Genomic DNA, 17,653 nt, shown 5'->3' with positions numbered 1-17,653 from the left:
ACCCAGATGCTGTGAAGCAGGGAGGAGACTCACTGGGACTTGCAGCAGCAGGCAAAAGACAGAAACGCAACACACATCACACAGTTGCCAGAGCAAATGCTTTCAAAGTGAAGCGCAAGCTGCTACTCCCAAAAGCTGGGGTCTCCAGACAGAGGCAAGCAAGTCCAGTCACCCTACAAGCTGAGAAGCTATACAAAGCAAGCATAAATCAAAGGCTGAAATATTATTAGTGCAGAACATGGCAGCCTTCATAGCCAAAGCTCCCAGGGCAGCACATTGTTACATACTTTTGACATACCTCTCAACCTGCGGGAAACTAAATGCAGGACACCAGCCCTCTAATAGGAAGAAAATTTCCTAATTGTAAGTGGCTGGCAGGGAAGAGATGGAGGATGTACAGCAATTAGCCTGCAGTTAGATTTCGTGATTCACAGGAGCAGAAGTGGAGAACTGGTGACGAATGGGCCAAGTTCCCCTTCAAAGCAATGGTCTCTGAAGCCTATATGTTTTTTTGGCGTGAGGTATTTTTGCCTCTCCCCCTCGTTCTTTCTTTTCAAGCCATTAGCTTGAAAATAGCATCTCTCATTCTCCTGAGTTGGCAGACTCTGGTTGCTTATCCCCACCAACCTGAAATCATAATCCTCCATTCGTGATACCATAATCACTTCTATAGCAACCAGTTGGGAGGTCACAAAGAAATGGGGTCATATGGGACCAGAACAAGGCAGATGCTGAATAGAATGGAAAGCTCTCTCATTGCAGGCAGCTTTACCATTAAATGGAGGGGGGAATTTGGGAGAGCCACACAGATGGGTTTTCTCAAGACACAAGCTCCTTGATATAAAGGATAAATCCTGACTCATTGACCCCAATGAGAATTAAACTATAGATCTCAATAGGACCAGGATCTAGCCCTTCAAAAGAGATGGTCCAGCATGGCCCTAAGTAATTTAGCCCCTAAGGGGACTTGTCCTGTGTTCAGGGCGCAGCTGAGAGGTATGTGATCAGGCTCCTTCCCCTTTCTTACCTTCGTGCCCGGTGATGCAAGTGCTGATGCTGCCGTGTTATAAGGGCACTTTCCCAAACAGGGCCACTGTGGCTACTCCTATACCAGCCTGCAGCCGGGTGCCCCGGGTAGGGTGGGCTAGTGAAGCCATGGTCCGACTCCGTCTCTGCGGCCAGCGACGAGGCAGAGCTCCCCATGGCTCCCCCCTACCCAGGCCCACGCAGAGGCTTATCCTAGGTTAGGTCCAAGCCAGCAGGGCCAATGGCGCAGCCAGTCGGGCGAGGCACTGCGGCATGGACTGGTGTAAAGATCCCAACACTGGAGAAAGGGAAGCCGGTTCTGATCAAAAGGGTGGAAAAAAACAAAAGAGAAAGAAAGAAAAGGAAAAAGGGAAAGAGAAAGAAACAAGGTATGATTTAAGCCAGCAACACTATGGTTCTAGAAGCTTGTTAATGAACTCTCTAGGCAGGACCCAGTTCCAGCATCTACTGAGATGGGAAAGGCTGTTTTACTAAAGTAGTTCATTGTAGTGTAGATGTGGGGGGATGCAGGAAGGTTTGAGAGAGGCATCTTCCGGTTAAATACCACATACCAACAGAGCCAAACTTAGGGTGCAATGGTCAGTGCCTGCTGCTTCCTATTCACTTCTACCCAATCTGTCAGTGGAGGAGAGCCAAGCACAAGCCTTTATGCTGGGCTCTTACTGCAGGTAAAGTAGGATAAGGGGAAAATGTAGAATCCCAGCCACAGAGCCTGAAGCACCAGCACTTGGGAAGCACTAGCACAGAAGGGTTATTCTGAAAGCTCCAGGAGCTAATTAAAAATCCGGCATGCCAATTAAATTAGCCAGGGAAATATAACTTGCCTGTCTATCTGAAGTGAAAAGGTTTGTTTTTTCTTTTAAATAAAATAACTTTTGGGGGGCTGAAGGGAGCTAGTCCTTACCATCATTATGGTTAAGAGGGAATTGAGTAGATTTTGTGCTGCCTAGTCAGTTCTTGGGCCATTTTGTACAGTGAAATTAAACAGAAGATACATACTCTTTTACAGCTATCACAGATTTCTAAGAAAGATTCAGCAACATTTTATTTTCTTCCACTTTCAAAAAAAGACTTTACAATCTGGGTTTGGGTCAGAAAAAGGATCAAGGGAACATTTAACAGAGTGAAAAAGAAGAAACAAGGAGGAAAAAAAACTTAGCCCAGCCGAGCTTATTCAATTACCCACCAGGATTCGTTAAAATGAACAAATTGTAGAAAGACTTCATGAAGAAGCTACTTAGTGCAGTAAAAGCACTGAAACAAAGACTCTAAAATACCATTTTTCAATCCCAGGATTGTTCCAGGGAATCAAGAAAGGCCTTGGTAGAAAGCAGACCCCAGAACACTGAACCTTGTGTGACAGGTGCAGTTTGGCTAGGAGCTTAGCACTGCCATGCCAGCATTAGTTATTAAACAGACATTGTTAACTACTTTTTAAATGGTTTCTTCTTTAATTCCCTCTGGTCAGTAATGATTGGTGCAGAAGCCTGAGAATAGCATTACTTTCTCCTCCTAGATTGTGTCTCCTTAATTGGCCAACGTGGACTCGGTGTATTAGCACTACCAGAGACAGCACAGCTCTATTCTGCTGCTGCTGCTGCACAGCCAACATGAGGACCTCATTGATTTTTGTGGCTCTGCCAAAAAAAAGCAGTCCCTTGCTTTTTCTCCCCTTTACTGTCATCCAAGTAGCTAATTGGTAAGAAAACAGATTTTCCCTGCTAATAGGAGAAACTGGAATTAAAAAAAAAAAAAAAGCATATCCATTTACTGGCCAAACACACAATCTATGATCATCTTAATTTAAAAGATAGATCATGTCTCATCTGACCTATTTACAACTAGCAGAACCCTAACTTTCTGTCTCAGTCCTAGATGCCAGTAATTTCCAATCTCAGGCACTATCAGTTCCAAAAGCTCAGCAGGCAAAAGATTAAGAAGTGCTTTTCATATGATTTACGAATCATAAGCAGGCTGCACTTCTGTCCCAAGACCCAAACAGCCAAAAAGGAAATCAAGCTCAGAGGGAGCAGACAAGGTGACACCAAATTAGGAGTCAAGGTAAGGCTAGAAAAAGGAACTTTGCAACATGAAACACCTTTGCAAGAAGAGCTGAGCAACTGGATAAAGCAACTCAGCTGTATTGGTGACCATTTCCTCAACTATCCAGCCCAAGATGACAACCCAAAGGCCAATCTTCTTCCTCTTCCTACATGAACATCCCAGTTTTAGCTCCTGGGCTTTTACTAGGTGACAGAGAAGTGGGCCATTAGCATGACTGTTGGCATCTAACATGTGGCCCCTGCCTTGTCCCTTCCCCCAGCCCTCCAGGTCTGTACTGTAACAAGAAGTATGATTGATCAGGCACCGGGAATGCAAATGTATTTCAGGAAACAGAAGATGGGAATCCGGCTGCTCGGTAAACCTCTGTGATGGGTGGAGTTGGGTACAGGAAGGGATCTATAAATAGGTGCAGGATAACCTCCCTAAGCTGGAGCTGTCTCACACCACTTGGTCTAACTGGGCTACTTTCCTGTCAGTGCTTTGTGCAATCAGATTGCTCTGGGCAAAGTGTTAAAATAAATTCCTTTGGCTTTGAGCTGGCTCCCTCTACACTAGGAGGGGGCCCTGGAAACAAGGGCTCAGGGAAACCCATGATTCAAAAGGGGGAGGGGGGGGGAAATCTGTGCACAAGTAAGAGCAGGACTGCAGGAGGCTTGAGGGCTGCAGCTCTGCACCCAGCGTGTCTGGCTGCAGTAGCGCGGGGTGAGGCACGAGCCGGCCCCCTGTCAAGGCTACATGGCACAACTGAGGGAGGGCAGGGTCTAGGGGCTGCTTCCCCACCGCTCGGGGGGGTCGTGGGGATTCATTTACAGCAGGACGCTGCCGGGGAGGCAAAGGGCTAAACTAAGGAGCAGGCTGAAGGGGCCGGTGCTCGGAGGGTTGTGAAATTCCTAGAGAAGAGCCGCCACCCTGCCCCGCGGGAAGCACGGGACTGAGACCCGGCAGCCAGGGATGGTGCGACCGGCAGGGAAGCCTCCGCTCCGGGAAGTCCCGCAGCACTGGCAGCTGCGGGGCCGGAGCCGAGCCCGCTGCACACAGCGCGGCGGCTACTCCCGGGGCCCGGCCCGGCCCGAGGCGGGAGCTGGCGGCGGAGCGGGGACGAGCGGAGCGGCCGGGTCTGGCGCTGCTGGCCACGAGCCGCTGCTCCCGAGATCCTGGAGCCGAAACGAGCCGCCCCGGCCGCACTTACGGGACCCGGCGGCAAAGTTCTCCCACGAAGGCTCCGTCCTGCGCCTGCCCCGAGCCCGCGGCACCAGCTGCGGCCGTCCGGGCGCGCACCGGCTCCTCGGGGTGGGCGGGCGGGGCCGCTCAGCAGCCGCAGCCAGCGCCGCCCCCGGCCGGGGAGGGGTCCGGCCCCGTTGAGGGACCCGGCCGTGCCGTGCCGCGGGCGGAGGAGCGGCTCTACTCGCGGGCCCGGGGGCGCTCGTGCTCCTGCCCCCGCCTCCCCGCCCCGACACGAGCCCGAGCCCTGCGCTGCGCTGCTGGAGCGGCCCCGCGCGGGAGGCCAAGCAGCGGCCGCTGGCACTGCCGGCCCGCGCCTGCCTCCTCACCCGCCCGCTTCAAACCAGCCCTGCTCTGCCCCACAGCAAGGCGACGCCTGCTCCCCAGGCCAGTGTCCCGCCGGGCGCTGCGGCTCTCCGGGCTCGGCCGCCGCGCGCGAGGCCCCGAGTCCCGCGGGCCCGCACGGCTGCGGCGACGGGAGCCCCGTCCTGGAGAAGGTCTGCCCTGGAAGACCTGTCTCGCTCCATCCCAACTGTGCACTCGGTGCAGTGAAAGCGGGGATCGAAATGCTTGCCTCAGGCAGGACAGGGAGCGGGCCTTCCTCAGCACCCACCCGAGCATTCTCTCAGTACTGGGGACAAGGCGACCTGCCGAAGAAGTCTGGCTACCGCTTCAGTGAGGGGAGAAGGGCTAGGAGCAAAGCTCCAGTCCCTCCTAAACTGTCCTCAAGGGAGCTTCACCAGTGTTTACCGCCACGGTGCGAGGGCTTCATCCAGCCCACCATGTAGTACCGATGTGGCTACAGGCTCCCCCGGCCGGCAGCTGCAGGAGCTTAAAAGGGCTGTTCTGCCCCGGGAAGCAGAGCGGCCTTGTGAACCCGCCCAGCCTCTCCTTGCAGTCAGATGGTGCCCTGTGCCTATCTGACAATTTGGTAACAAACAAATGCTTCTGCTCTTCCATCATCCTGTTAGCCCTGCAGAGCCAGTACAGCTGGGATGGAGTGAGCTGGAGTTTCCACATTTGGGGAGTCAGTAAGCAAGTTGCTTTCTAATCCACTACAAGTCTGTGCAAACCCCTGAAGAGTCACACACCAGCTTTGGGTGTCACCAAGACCAGAATGAAAACAGGAAGAACAGGCAGTGATGTGAACAAGAGCCTGGGACCTGAAAGACCCAGGACCCTGGCTTTGCCACCAACTTCCTACACAACCTCAAACAAGTTACTCCATTCTTCCGACATCACAGAGGGGTCGATGGTACAAAGAAATGTACACCAAAGACAGAGGTGCTCAGACCCTAGGTGTTGGAGTCGTGCATAAACAGGGAGAGAAAATTTGCCCTGATGAGCCCTTACTTTTGGGGGAAGGTATGCCCAGAACTTCAAGTTCATCACGGGGGCACAGAAGGGTATTGGTGAGTTTTTATTCACCAAGGCGCCCCCAGGGGTTACAAGAAATAATGGCCACAAGCTAGCAGAGAGCAGATTTAGATTGGACATCAGGAAGAACTTCTTCACAGTTCGAGTGGCCAAGGTCTGGAATGGGCTCCCAAGGGAGGTGGTGCTCTCCCCTACCCTGGGGGTCTTCAAGAGGGGGTTGGATAGCCATCTAGCTGGGGTCATCTAGACCCAGCACTGTCCTGCCTATGCAGGGGGTCGGACTCAATGATCTATTGAGGTCCCTTCCGACCCTAACATCTATGAATCTATGAACGAATGAACCCACTGCATAACCTGTCCCTCAGCAGGACAGCACAGCCAACACTTGCCAGTGAGAGGTTCTTTTCCACAGAGTGCACTGCATCTAGTCATAAAAGGTCAATCAAAGCCTCACAGCTTAACCGTAAAATCTCTGCATGTTCCAGCTGATGCTGCACACAAAAGTAAAGCCACAAAGCTCAGTTTCATGTCATAACTCCCTGCAAACTGGGATTTGACTCTAGGCCATCACTAGCAAATGACCCAACAACACACAAGGCAGCCCAACCCCAGCACTGACTCACTCTGCAAACGTTAATGCACAAGAGGGTCACAGCAGATATGAAAGGCAGTCTCATTTCCCAACAAGCTTCAAATCAATTGTTGCCAAAGTTAAGCAGCCCTCCCCCTTTCACAACATGGTACAAAGTTGCAACTGCTGCTGGAGGCTGGACATCTGGGCGGGCACAGTAATTTTCTTACTGATTACAGTAAATCTATCATGAGTAACAGAGGCTTCAAGATGGAGAATTATACAGCTCTTGAAGGGGAATCAAAGTCCTAATTAAAAGCTATGGAAGAGGCAGTTGGTTGATGGTGTCTTTAAGTAACAACTAATTTCAAAGTCCATTTCTGTCATTGATTTATGAACAGGAAGTTCATTTTATCTGAATTAGCACCAAGTTTGCAACCCACCACCATTAAGCTGGGGCCTAAACAGACACAAGTTTAAAAAAAACACACTGGCAGAGCCTGGCACTCCATTAAGCCAATTAACATGCCTTCAATGAGATATGAGGGGGCTTTTTCTATTTTCCAGTTTATTAGCCAATTGTGTGCAGATTCTGAGTGCAGCATTAACAAAAGCCTGTGTGGGCTGGCACAGCTCCTCTCATTAGTGACACCGCAGGAGTATCTGTAGGTGCCACAGGAAGAGAGGAGAGGAAAAAAAATACAAAACAAGACAAGACAGGCCACTGCATCCAACCTCCATAAGCATTAGCAGCAGGTCTCATTTTCCAACCCTTTCGCTTCAGTGTTTATAATCCTCATAACATATCTTTATCATTTCACACAGCCCAGCTGAGAGACGGTAGCTGAAAATCACCTTTACATCCTGCCTGAGACCATTATAAAAAATGGTAAGTTTTAAGTTACTGACTAAAAATGCGCTACAGATTTAATGGACAACATAGTTCAAAATGAGACAAGGAATGCATGCGAGACTGGTGAGGAGAATGCTTCTCATACAGATATGCACTCCAGTTCTCTCTCTTTCTAGATGGGCTTAACTTGACTGAATTTCCCGGCAGCAATGAAAAAAAAATTTTTCTTTCCTGCTACACTTGAGTGTTGATTGGTAAATGGCAGATCTTCCTGTCTGAGGCTGAGCCAGCCTGCATAGAGCAGAACTGTTGTTATTGCACATTCACAGCGCGAGATAAACATGAGTAAGAACCATGACTAAGAGCCAGGCACCATCCCCTCGAAGCATCTGCCTTCCCGGGTCTCCCTGATTCGTGGCACTGGTGGCTTCTGACACCAACTTCCCCTACTGGGACATTGTTGTGAAAGCAGCTAAAGCAAGAAGTGAAGCCAAACAGGAATAGCATTGGCTTGTAGAGAGATCTTCTGCACTGACTGAAATCCACAAACTGTGTGTCCATTCTGAACTCCAGCTCCACATAGTCATTTAATGTCCCACCACTGGGAAATCACCAAGCAAAACAAAGGGAACACTAAAAAAACCCACCAAAAAACAAAAAAACCCTACACAAAAAGAAACAGCCTGCATAGTAGAAAGGTCACTCAGGACACAGGGTCCTGAAACTTAAAAACAGCTGGATATGCTAGAGTAGCGAAGGAACTGCATTTATAAGTTGCATGAGGATTAACGTCTGTGTTGGGCATCAACTGGCTACAAATAAGTTTAGACAGAATATCAGAGGAAGGGTTCGAACCATCAGAAGAATGGCGTTCTTGGGGCAAACAACCCACCAAGATGGAACTTGATGAAGTTATGGAAGGGATGTGACAAGAAGTCTTGAGGTCCCAGGAGGGCTGCCCATTCTTACTCCTACAGTCCTATGCTCCCTGTGATATGGGCAGGTTTTAGCCATAGCCAAATCAGATCCCATGTTTGCACCACCTCACCCTCCACTGGGTATAGCAATCCCAGGTACATTTTGTATTTCAATTACGTTTGTAGAGTGCCTTGAGTTCCAGTGCACTGTACACAGAAAAGATATTATTCTAAAGGGCAAAGGGGATTGTACATTAATTTAATGCCAGCTAAGTCAGAGAGATAAGTAGATAACTAGCTGGCTTGCCAGAATAGGGTGGGGCCAGGACTTGTGGTAAGAAAGGAAGTTTTGTAGCCAAAAGGAAAACACACACAGCATAGGGGCTGGAAGACCAGCAGCTGTAATTCTCCAAGGAAATGCTTGGATGCTATAGAAAATCCTATAAGAAAACAACTGGAATATCTCACCCATAATACTTCTCCAGCAGGATAAGACAAGGGCTACTTACAGCATGAGCATTCATATCACAGCTGTCTTCAACAGAGCCATGCACACCGCTGCTACATTTTCCCATACCCCTTTTGGGACTCAGCAAGCAACTCCTTTACAGTGGGTCCACAAGCCACTATAAGTTTGAGAGACTCTTTCCCCCAGGTTACATTGTTCAATACAGATTGGAGTTTCTCTGCTCTCATCCTTTACCACGTCCCAATTTCTAATCCACTTTCCTAGATTTTATAGGGCTGGTGTCTCACATTTCGCCTCAGGCAGGCACAGAAGTAGAACAAGCATGGCAGACAAAAATCAGGTGGCATTTAGTGTTTGCATTAGAAACAAACCAGAAAATACAGGAAAAGGAGTAACAGAACTGAACGAGTGTCTGAACCTCATTTACAAAGTCTGCTTGACACAGAGGTTTTGTATTGGCAGAACTCCTTCTGGTAGGGGTGGGAGATAGATATTTTATACACACACAAACACACCCCCCTGGTGCAGATCCAATTAGATCATTGTTAAAGTGCCTTATACCACTGGAATTTATATCTTCTTTCCTGTATGTGCACTTATATACTAGTTTAGCTGTATGCAGACTATGGAAATTGTGCCAATTTAAGCACCCCAATATAGCTAATCATACAGCTTTGATGTTTAGGCAAAGCCTTAGCAGTCTTTAACTGCAAAGCTGCTCTTTAAACAAAGAAGATGATCTTATGGAAAGAAACTACTCTGTAGAAGGAAGAACTGCAATGTAAACACAGATGCTTTCAGCAAGTAAACATGGTGACCCAGGCCAGAACAAGAGTATTGCACTGCACTTCCTCACAACCTTTGGGTTAAATCAGAGATCAGCAGAAAGCAGCAGCAGCTGACCCATTGGGGGGGGGGAGAGGGAATCCACAGCTACACCCAAGATCAGCCATCCAGATGCTCAGATCACCTTTAAATCAGCCTGGCAGAAGGAATGCCTGGAAGGAGGGCAGCTCAGAGTTCATGTGCTACAGAAGTCATTCAAATGCCTAGTAAAGACATGTACAGTCACATTACAATTCTGCACTGGTATTTCCTCCATGTCAACCCTTTCTGCCTGAGAGGTGGCATCTGCCACACTCAGAGGAGTTTCACTCAGTGAGGCAGCAGGCTCCACTTGCCAGGAGCTGTGTGACTATCTGAAGTTATCTGCTAAGATCACATGAAGACTCCAGCTAGATAGTATGGACCTTTCTGACTCCTGCACAAGCCAGGCTGGTAAGGATACACTGCATAGGTGCCCTTGCGGTCTGTTAGCTCCTCCTCATACTCTAGAGCTGATTCCAGGTCCAGGTTCTTCTCTACAGAGTTTTGGATATCTTGGAGGATTCCCCTCCTTGATAACTGAGAACAGGGGATGATGAAGGTGACCACATCCAGAGAAGGTCCATGTCTAAGGCTAGAGTTTCCAGAGAGGATGAGCCCATCCTTAACCACATTCTTGGTTCATTTTGATGCAAAGCCAGAAACTGACTATTCACTAAAGCAGGGGTGTCAAACTTTTTCCACCTGGGCCAAATCTGGATCATGAGGTTCCTCATGCACTGGCTCCAGCCCCACCTTCAGCAGCAATGCAAACAGCAGCTCTGTTAAGCCCTGTGGCTCCACGAGCCCTGCTGCACAACCTCAGAGAACTGCAGGTCTTACCGCTACTAATGCTCACACCGCTACTATTGAAACAAGTTCTCAGAGGGGCTCCATACCCCAGAATTCATCCCCAGGGTGAGTGATGGCTGCTGTGTCAGCTCAGGGAGACACAGGGCTTAATGGGGCCACTGCTCACCCAGCTCCTGAATTTCGGGCCTCTCTGGGAGCTCTGAAGGCCAAATCAGGTCCACATGCTTAAGTTACTATTCAGGGCACCAGACAGGTTTGGTATGAATGACTGGGCTGGAGTGAGGAGCAGTAATAGTGCATAACCTTAGACCATTGCTGCTCCTCACATCTGTCCCAGGAGGCTGCCCTACACGTAGACCCCACTCCCTAAACTGGGAAAAGCCATTTTACTCAGGGAGCTACAGGCAAAGCAACACTGAGCTCCTGTCTTTCCTTGCTCTTGTGGGAGCCTCTGATGTAGCTGCTTGAACAGCTGCTCTGGTGCATAAGACTGTGAAGTTCAAAGCATCAGCCCACAATGGCCCCAGGTTCTTTCCTGTGCTCCTGCAGCCACAGCTCAGACACAAGAGCTCAGGCAATCCAGAGTCACGTGTCCTTTCCACCCGCAGCAGCTGAGAACCTTCTGTACACAGAGCAGGAGAGGGAAACACCAAAAAGGAAAACAAAACACCACTGGATGGGGTGGAGGAGGAGGTGGTAGCATCCACACTGGGCCAAGGAGCCACAGGTGGCAGAATAGGTCTTCCCTTGTCTTCCTTTTCCTCCCATCCACCATAAAGGGTGACACTGGGGAACAGCCACAAAAAAGAATTCCAAGCCTCAGGCCAGAATTTTCAGTCTTGGTTTCTACATCACAGGCCAGGTTATTTCTACTACAAGATCCTCATAGCGCTGCTGGAGTCTGTGAGTCCCATGGGCCAGCTGGGCATCTTGGCCCCAGGGCTGTAGTAGATGGCCCCTGAATGCACCAGCTTGTACAACACTTTCTTGTATTGCAGTCCCAGTTTGTTAGAAGGAGCACCAGCTGACAGCAGCACAGGGTCAGAGAATGGAGGGGGTGTTAATACGTGCACAAACAGTTGCTGAGATCTCACACAAATGGGCACCTCAGCCCCACAGATAATAAATCCCATGCCTAAATCACCTGTCAGGCTTCCAGATTCACTGGAACTACAATTCCCAGAAGCCTTTGGGCTTATTACTGCATCAGCTTGACAATGGGAGAGAGTTTGAACCTGCTTGGAAACAGGAGCCTCTCTGCTGCAGTTAGGCATTACAGGACAACTCTGACTCTCTGTTGCAGAGGACAGCCAGACAGCCGCTGTTATCATCTCTGTTGCTCCTCACTCTGCCAAAGGCTGCTGTTTATGGTTCTGATGAAAGCCTTGATCGTAATCAGGTAATACAACACCTAGCAAACTCAGCAGGATCTGAATGATAAGGATTCTGGACAGCTTCCTATGATTAGCAGCAGGGCAGGCCCTCTCGAGAGACCTGTGTGTGAATGCAGGGATGTCTGAAGGGACACACTGCAGGCATGTTCAAATACAGCAACACAGGTTAATTACCCTGGCTGGCCAGCAAGACGTCTTTGCAACTGCATCTACTGGCAAATTCTGAATGCAGGTTTCTCAGAACATGTCAAACACTTGTCACCAGCAAAACTCTCCAAGGTTTGAAGTTTGAAAGTTGGACTTGGTTACCCTCCCACAAAACCAGCTTTCGTGGGGGAAAAAAAAGTTGTGTTTTTTTCATTTCCTTATCTCTGCAAAGCAGCCAGACTGATTTTAATGAAACCTGCCCTTGTATCACTGTCCCTGTCCTCAGCCTCCTCCTCAGAAAAAAGTCTCCATTGGGATGAGACTGCACAAGAGAATTTATAGCCCACGATGAGGGAGTGAAGGATCCTCATTTATAATTGCGTAGCTCTTTTAACCTACATTTCAAGGTAGCTGTGGTGTCACAAAGAAGTACTAGGATCGCTGCAGCTCAGGGTTCATGGAGTGGTTGAGCACTTAAGCACAACATGACAGACTTCCAGTCTCCTTGGGAATCTTGCAAGAGTGCCAGTAGTAGAATAAAGGGGTTAGAGAGTCAAAATTTTACAACTAAAACAAAGGGCCTGATTCTGCATCTGCTTTGCAGATCATGCTGTTAATTACAGTTGGGACAAGGGACAACGAGGCAACAACCAGTGCCAGTGCAGAGATATTTTCCACCTGCTTTTCAGGGGCACATAGGACTGCAACCAGGTCCAGAACAGCCCACTGCTGACTCAACCCTCTGTGCAGCACAGAGTAGCGAGTCTCACCCAAAAAAACCTGGTAGAGCTAATACATATCTGTTAAAAGCCATCCAGACACTCAAACCATTCAAACTCCAGTTCAGTCCCAAGACAAACAGCTTTGATGATCAGAACAAGAGGACATCTTTTAATGTCTAACTAATAACTTATAACTTTGGTCAAGCGAGGAGACCCTTTGGCATCCTTGGTAAAGTGTGCATGCACATGCACACGCACACACACGCGCACACACACACGCGCGCGCACACACACACGCACACACCTAGAAGGGGACGCTATTCAACACCTCGAAACCTTAAAAATTAATCCTCTGCAATGCACTCATGTTCATGTTTGGCATCCTTGGTAAAGTGTGCATGCACATGCACACGCACACCCCCCCCCAGAAGGGGATGCTATTCAACACCTCGGAACCTTAAAAATTAATCCTCTGCAATGCACTCATGTTCCAGGGGACTGCACATGCCTATGTCACATCGCCACCCTTACTCTGCCTCTCAGTTCTGGTCTGATGCATAGACAGGTGATTCATATGGACAAGTCCGAGACCCAGATCCTTGTCCAGTTCAGTTCTCCACCCCCTCACCCCCCTTCCCCAAGAGAATGGAGCGAGCAGGCAGAGCTGTGAATAGCATGCCACGTCTGCCACTATAAGGAAATCCACTGCCTCCAGTTGAATAATGCTTGGCACTTATATAGGGCTTCATATTTGAACAGTACTACACAACCATTAGGGAGTGAGGAAGTCACCCGGCAAAGCAGTTAAAGATTTAGCTTCCTTGTAAACTCCCTCTTGATGGGAATGAACACATTGCAGAGGTCACAGGAATGTGGTTGAAAAGGAGGCGGTAAGGTCTGCAGTGATTTGCGTGGGTCTGGGCCAGGGGTGGGCAAAATGTGGCCTGGGGGCCAGATGCAGACCCCCAGACCATTCTATCTGGCCTGCGGGGCCCCTAAAAAATTTAGAAAATTAATATTAATCTGCCCCTGGCTGCCTATCATGCAGCCCTGGATGGCTTGCCAAAACTCAGTAAGCCGCCCTCCACCCAAGATAACTGCCCGCCCCTGGTCTGGGCTCTGTTCATGCTGAGATGAAGCAAGGAAAATGTAGGAGTTGCAGGAAGTGGCACTTTTGATTAAGGAGCTGGCTGTTCATCTAGGAAGTGTTGGGGGGGCATTGCTTTTCAGAGCGCCTGACTCTTTGTGACCCTTCCAGATCCCACAGCAGTAAGGACAGAATCATTAATGCTGGTGTCACAGTCGAATCCCACCTTGGAACTTTTGCCAGTGTCATCCACTTCCCCTCCAAGCATTTTGCCGTACACCATTCAAGAGGAGTTCCGTGTTACCAAAGAAGCAGCTGCTTTTCAGAGGTAGGCAAAGCTATTTGTATTTATGTATGCATGTTACAGTTCATATAAATCAGCAGAAAGCTTAGGGATCCATCAAGATGGGAGGGAGTCCAAAATGCCAGTGCTCTTTGCTGTGGGAATAAGTCAGACAATATTTTTCCCATCCAATATCCCTCATACCGTGCAATAAGAAACCCCTGAAGGGAACATGGGCAATGTGGCCCCATTGTAGCAGTTCTGGTCTCCTCCATTATATTTGCTGAGATAAAGTCAAAAGCATGTTTACCCCTAAGCTAAACAGTGAACTCCATGTCCTCCTAATTACATCAATAGAAATGCATTATCCTGGCTGTCACCCATCAGTCCTACTGACAGAACAGTAATGCTGTGCAATGTAAATGCAGGGGAGAGGGTAGGTCCCTCTTGCTGTGGTGACACACTCTTCTGGATCAGATTCCCCTGCTAGCTCCTTTCCCCTTCTCCCGCACCAAACAGAACTGGAGCTGCTTTTCTTTGGAGGCCTGGTGGAGTGACACTTAAGCCACTCACCATCTTTCAAATGCAGGAACAACTTGGGAATCTAAGAACCACTGACACCTGGCATTCCCCATCTGCTAACACCACAGCCTCAAACATGTGGCAGTAAATTGGGGAGGCAAGAGTTACATGCCTCTCTAGCACTGCCTGTAGTGCTTCTTCCTCCCCTTGCTTCTCAGACAATGATCACTGAACACTTGACAAGCAATGACACTTAAAATAGTAACAGGAGCCATACAGGACTAAATACGGTGGTGGCCTGCTGCGCCCCTCTAGACCACTGTCACCCTGGGCTGGAGAGGGCACACATGCTTGAGCAGGAGGCTCACAGAATCTATGCCCTATGGCCACATGCAGGCCATGTCAGTCAGGCAAGGGAACGGGGATGACAGTTCACCCTGCTCTGAAGAGAAGGGCCAAAGAAGGAAAGCCTGGGAGGATAACACCAATTCACCTGCCCCAATTACATTACAAGCAGGGGTTGCTTAATCCAGGCTGCATCATCCTTGCACTTCTTAGGCAGAAGCATGGGGTCCAATCACTCAACTATTAATGACTGCTACTGCCCAATATGGCCAGCTCAGAAAGACAACTCTCAGGATCTCCTCCAACTACCCTTCAACCCATACAACGCCAGGCCCAGAAGCCAGCTGGGCTCCAATCAGACCACTCTCTTCATTCACGGCAGAGGCTACTACCAGAAGCCTAACTGGGATGGGAATGTGACTGGATGGAGAGGAAAGATGGGAGAAATAGTCATTTGGTTCCAGCCTAGCTTAAAATAACCACATGCTTCAAAAGAAACATCAAATCCTCAGCTGTGGCAAGTGAGAACAGCCCCACTCATTCAGCAATGCTGCACACAAGCCCAAGACTGGCCTGAGTAGTCACAGGGGTACAATACAACTATGCTCCCTAGTGTGCCTCATGGACAGGTGAGGCACGGGGACATCCCTCCCCAGCAGTCCACTAGCCTTGTATTAAGAGAGGCAATGAGCAAGACAGAAACCCGGCAAACTTACAGATTCAGTAACAAGCAGGGTAACGCTTCCAGCAGGGGTGAAGTGATATGATTCACCTCACCCAACATGCCACCTGACTACTGACTCCTTAATACTCCAAAACAGGATTGATCCTGCTGCCATTGTATTCAATGGGAAAATTCCTACTGGCTTGGACAGGGCAGGATCAAGTTCAAAGCCATCAATTATGCCCATGAATCTCATGACATGGCTGTGAAGGAAGCATCCCAACAGACTGTCACTGTAGTTAGTGTGCCACACATCTCAGGATTTACTGGCCCTACAGATTTTTGTTACCATTTACAAAAGGTCACACCTCAAACGCAAAGGATAAAATAAATCATGATCACCTTTGCCTTCACCCATGAGGGAAAGGACCGCTAGGAACAGCAGGTCCCCAAGTATAGTAACACACTGAGATCTGTGAACACAGATCAATAAGGAGCAGTGCATCCTGGGACTGCCAGCCCGCTGGGGCCACTCTTCTGTATGTATCCATCGGCAGCTGTGCTCCACTCTGCCTCTCTCAGCCTTAGGGCTCATCTGACAAGAAGTGTGAGCTTCAGGGACTCCTGACCAAGCCATTGGAGCCTCCCACCATCACTGCACAATGCCCCCGACTCCATACACCACAAAGCCACTCACATGGTTTGACCACAGTGCCAATCCATGCCACCTGAAAAGTACAAGCCTGGATGTTTATTTCCATTACAGGAATGCAAAGCAAAAACCCTCCAAAAAACACATACTAACTACAAATATTCAGAGTCCAACCCACCAGATAGTACAGAGGACAGCACGGTCATGCAACCTGCATTCAAACTTCAAGCACAGACTCTATACAGTGAAAACCAAAATATACGAATGTGACGCACAAACGCAAGTGCTTTTTGAATAACAGAGGGGCTGGTTAGTGGAGAGAGACTTATATGTGCATCGTATCAGATACCTACACCTAAGGAATCATGGGCTGACGTATTTCTGACTGATGCCTTATTCGTAGCATGGCAGTTCCCAAGAGTCCCCCTCCGAGGCTCCCCAGAGCTAGGGACAGTTGTACGACAACGTGACCGGCCTTAGGTCAATCTACAACCTGTGCAGTTGAAGGAGAGCCGACAGGAAGGATCAAATTGCACCTAAACACTCTGGTAAAGAAAGAAGAGGGGCATAACCCCAGTTCAGATAGCAGCCGGATTCCCGACCAGTGCAGAGGACTGGAAAGCAGCAGAGTCCTGGCGGCTGTTCCCAGCTCAGCCCCAGGGCGTTCGCTCAGCCGCTCCAAGCTGCCTCTCCCCGCGCAGCAGTGGCATGGACGCTCGCCGGTGCCACAAGAGAGTCGGGTGCAAAACCGGTCCCCGCGCCACCGCGCCAAGGCCGGCAGGAGCTGCCACGCAACCACAGCATGAGGACCTCCTTGGTCCGGTCATTGCTCTGCGGCTGCCATGTGCAGCTGGTGGCCAGGCCGAGGGGTAGCAGGGACGGCGCCCAGCCCAGCCCGTCCACTGGGGCACGGGCAACTCCACAACAGCCATGGCCCCCTCGATGTCCCGGGGTCGGGTCGGGACACGCTGGCCCTGGCCCCGGCCCCCCACACTAGGGCACCGGGAAACCCGAGTCCAGGGCCCCGCTGCGCAGACCCGGCCACAGGCTCGTGTCCCCCCGGGCCGCCCCAGGTGCCCCGAGCGGCAGCCCCGCCGGGCCGGGCCGGGCCGGAGCAGGTGAAGGGGCGCGGGGGGGCGCGGTCCCCAGCGCGACGCGGGCGGGGGGAGGCCCGGCCGGAGCCGGGGGACCCCACAGAACCGGCCCCGGAATCCTCGACCCCCCGGGTGATACCTGACTGGGGGAGGCAGCGCGACCCGGCCCCGCGCTCGCGGCTGTAAGTTGCCCCGTCCCGCCCGGCGCCTGCCCCGACCCGCTTCCTCTCCCGGCAGGAGCAGCCCGAGCGCCGCCCGCGCTGGAGTCCAGAAACGCGGCCCTACGCCAGCGCCGTAGCGCAGCGCCCCGCGCCGGGAGCGGCGCTACGCCACGGACGCTGCGCGCTGGCGATGCTGAATCGCGCGGCCCGACTACAAGCCCCAGGGGGCGGTGCGAGGCCGGACCGGAAGCCGCCGGCGCGCGCGGAGCACGACGGGACGTGTAGTCCGCCCGAGGCGGGGGCTCTCGTGGGCGGCGAGTCCTAGCGGGCCCCGCACGCGCCGGCGCCTGCAGCCGCGCCCCGGGCCCGGCGCTCGCCCGCAGCTG

The 17,653-nt window shown here is 50.7% G+C and overlaps 1 protein-coding gene across 3 annotated transcripts in view; it reads right to left on the bottom strand.

Annotated features, from left to right (window-relative positions):
- The window catches only part of CAPN15 (calpain 15), an 83,773-nt gene extending 66,381 nt beyond the window's left edge, over positions 1 to 17,392 (bottom strand). The window contains exon 1 of one of the 3 annotated variants that reach the window (XM_006278175.4): positions 17,246 to 17,392. Coding sequence is in view for 1 of the 3 variants with exons in the window: in XM_019493087.2 (XP_019348632.1) it covers positions 1,028 to 1,203 (176 nt within the window). In the remaining 2 variants the exon portion in view is untranslated. Of the gene's footprint in view, positions 1 to 1,027; positions 4,124 to 4,300; positions 4,405 to 17,245 lie in introns of those variants that run through there. The other 2 variants (XM_014597491.3, XM_019493087.2) reach the window with 2 other exon arrangements.
- Between the last annotated feature and the right edge of the window lie 261 nt (positions 17,393 to 17,653).

Source organism: Alligator mississippiensis, chromosome 13 (genome assembly GCF_030867095.1).
Source record: "Alligator mississippiensis isolate rAllMis1 chromosome 13, rAllMis1, whole genome shotgun sequence".
NCBI classification, from domain to species: domain Eukaryota; kingdom Metazoa; phylum Chordata; order Crocodylia; family Alligatoridae; genus Alligator; species Alligator mississippiensis.
The sequence above is the reverse complement of the archived record's forward strand: the minus strand, read 5'-3'. Positions and strand labels throughout refer to the sequence as shown.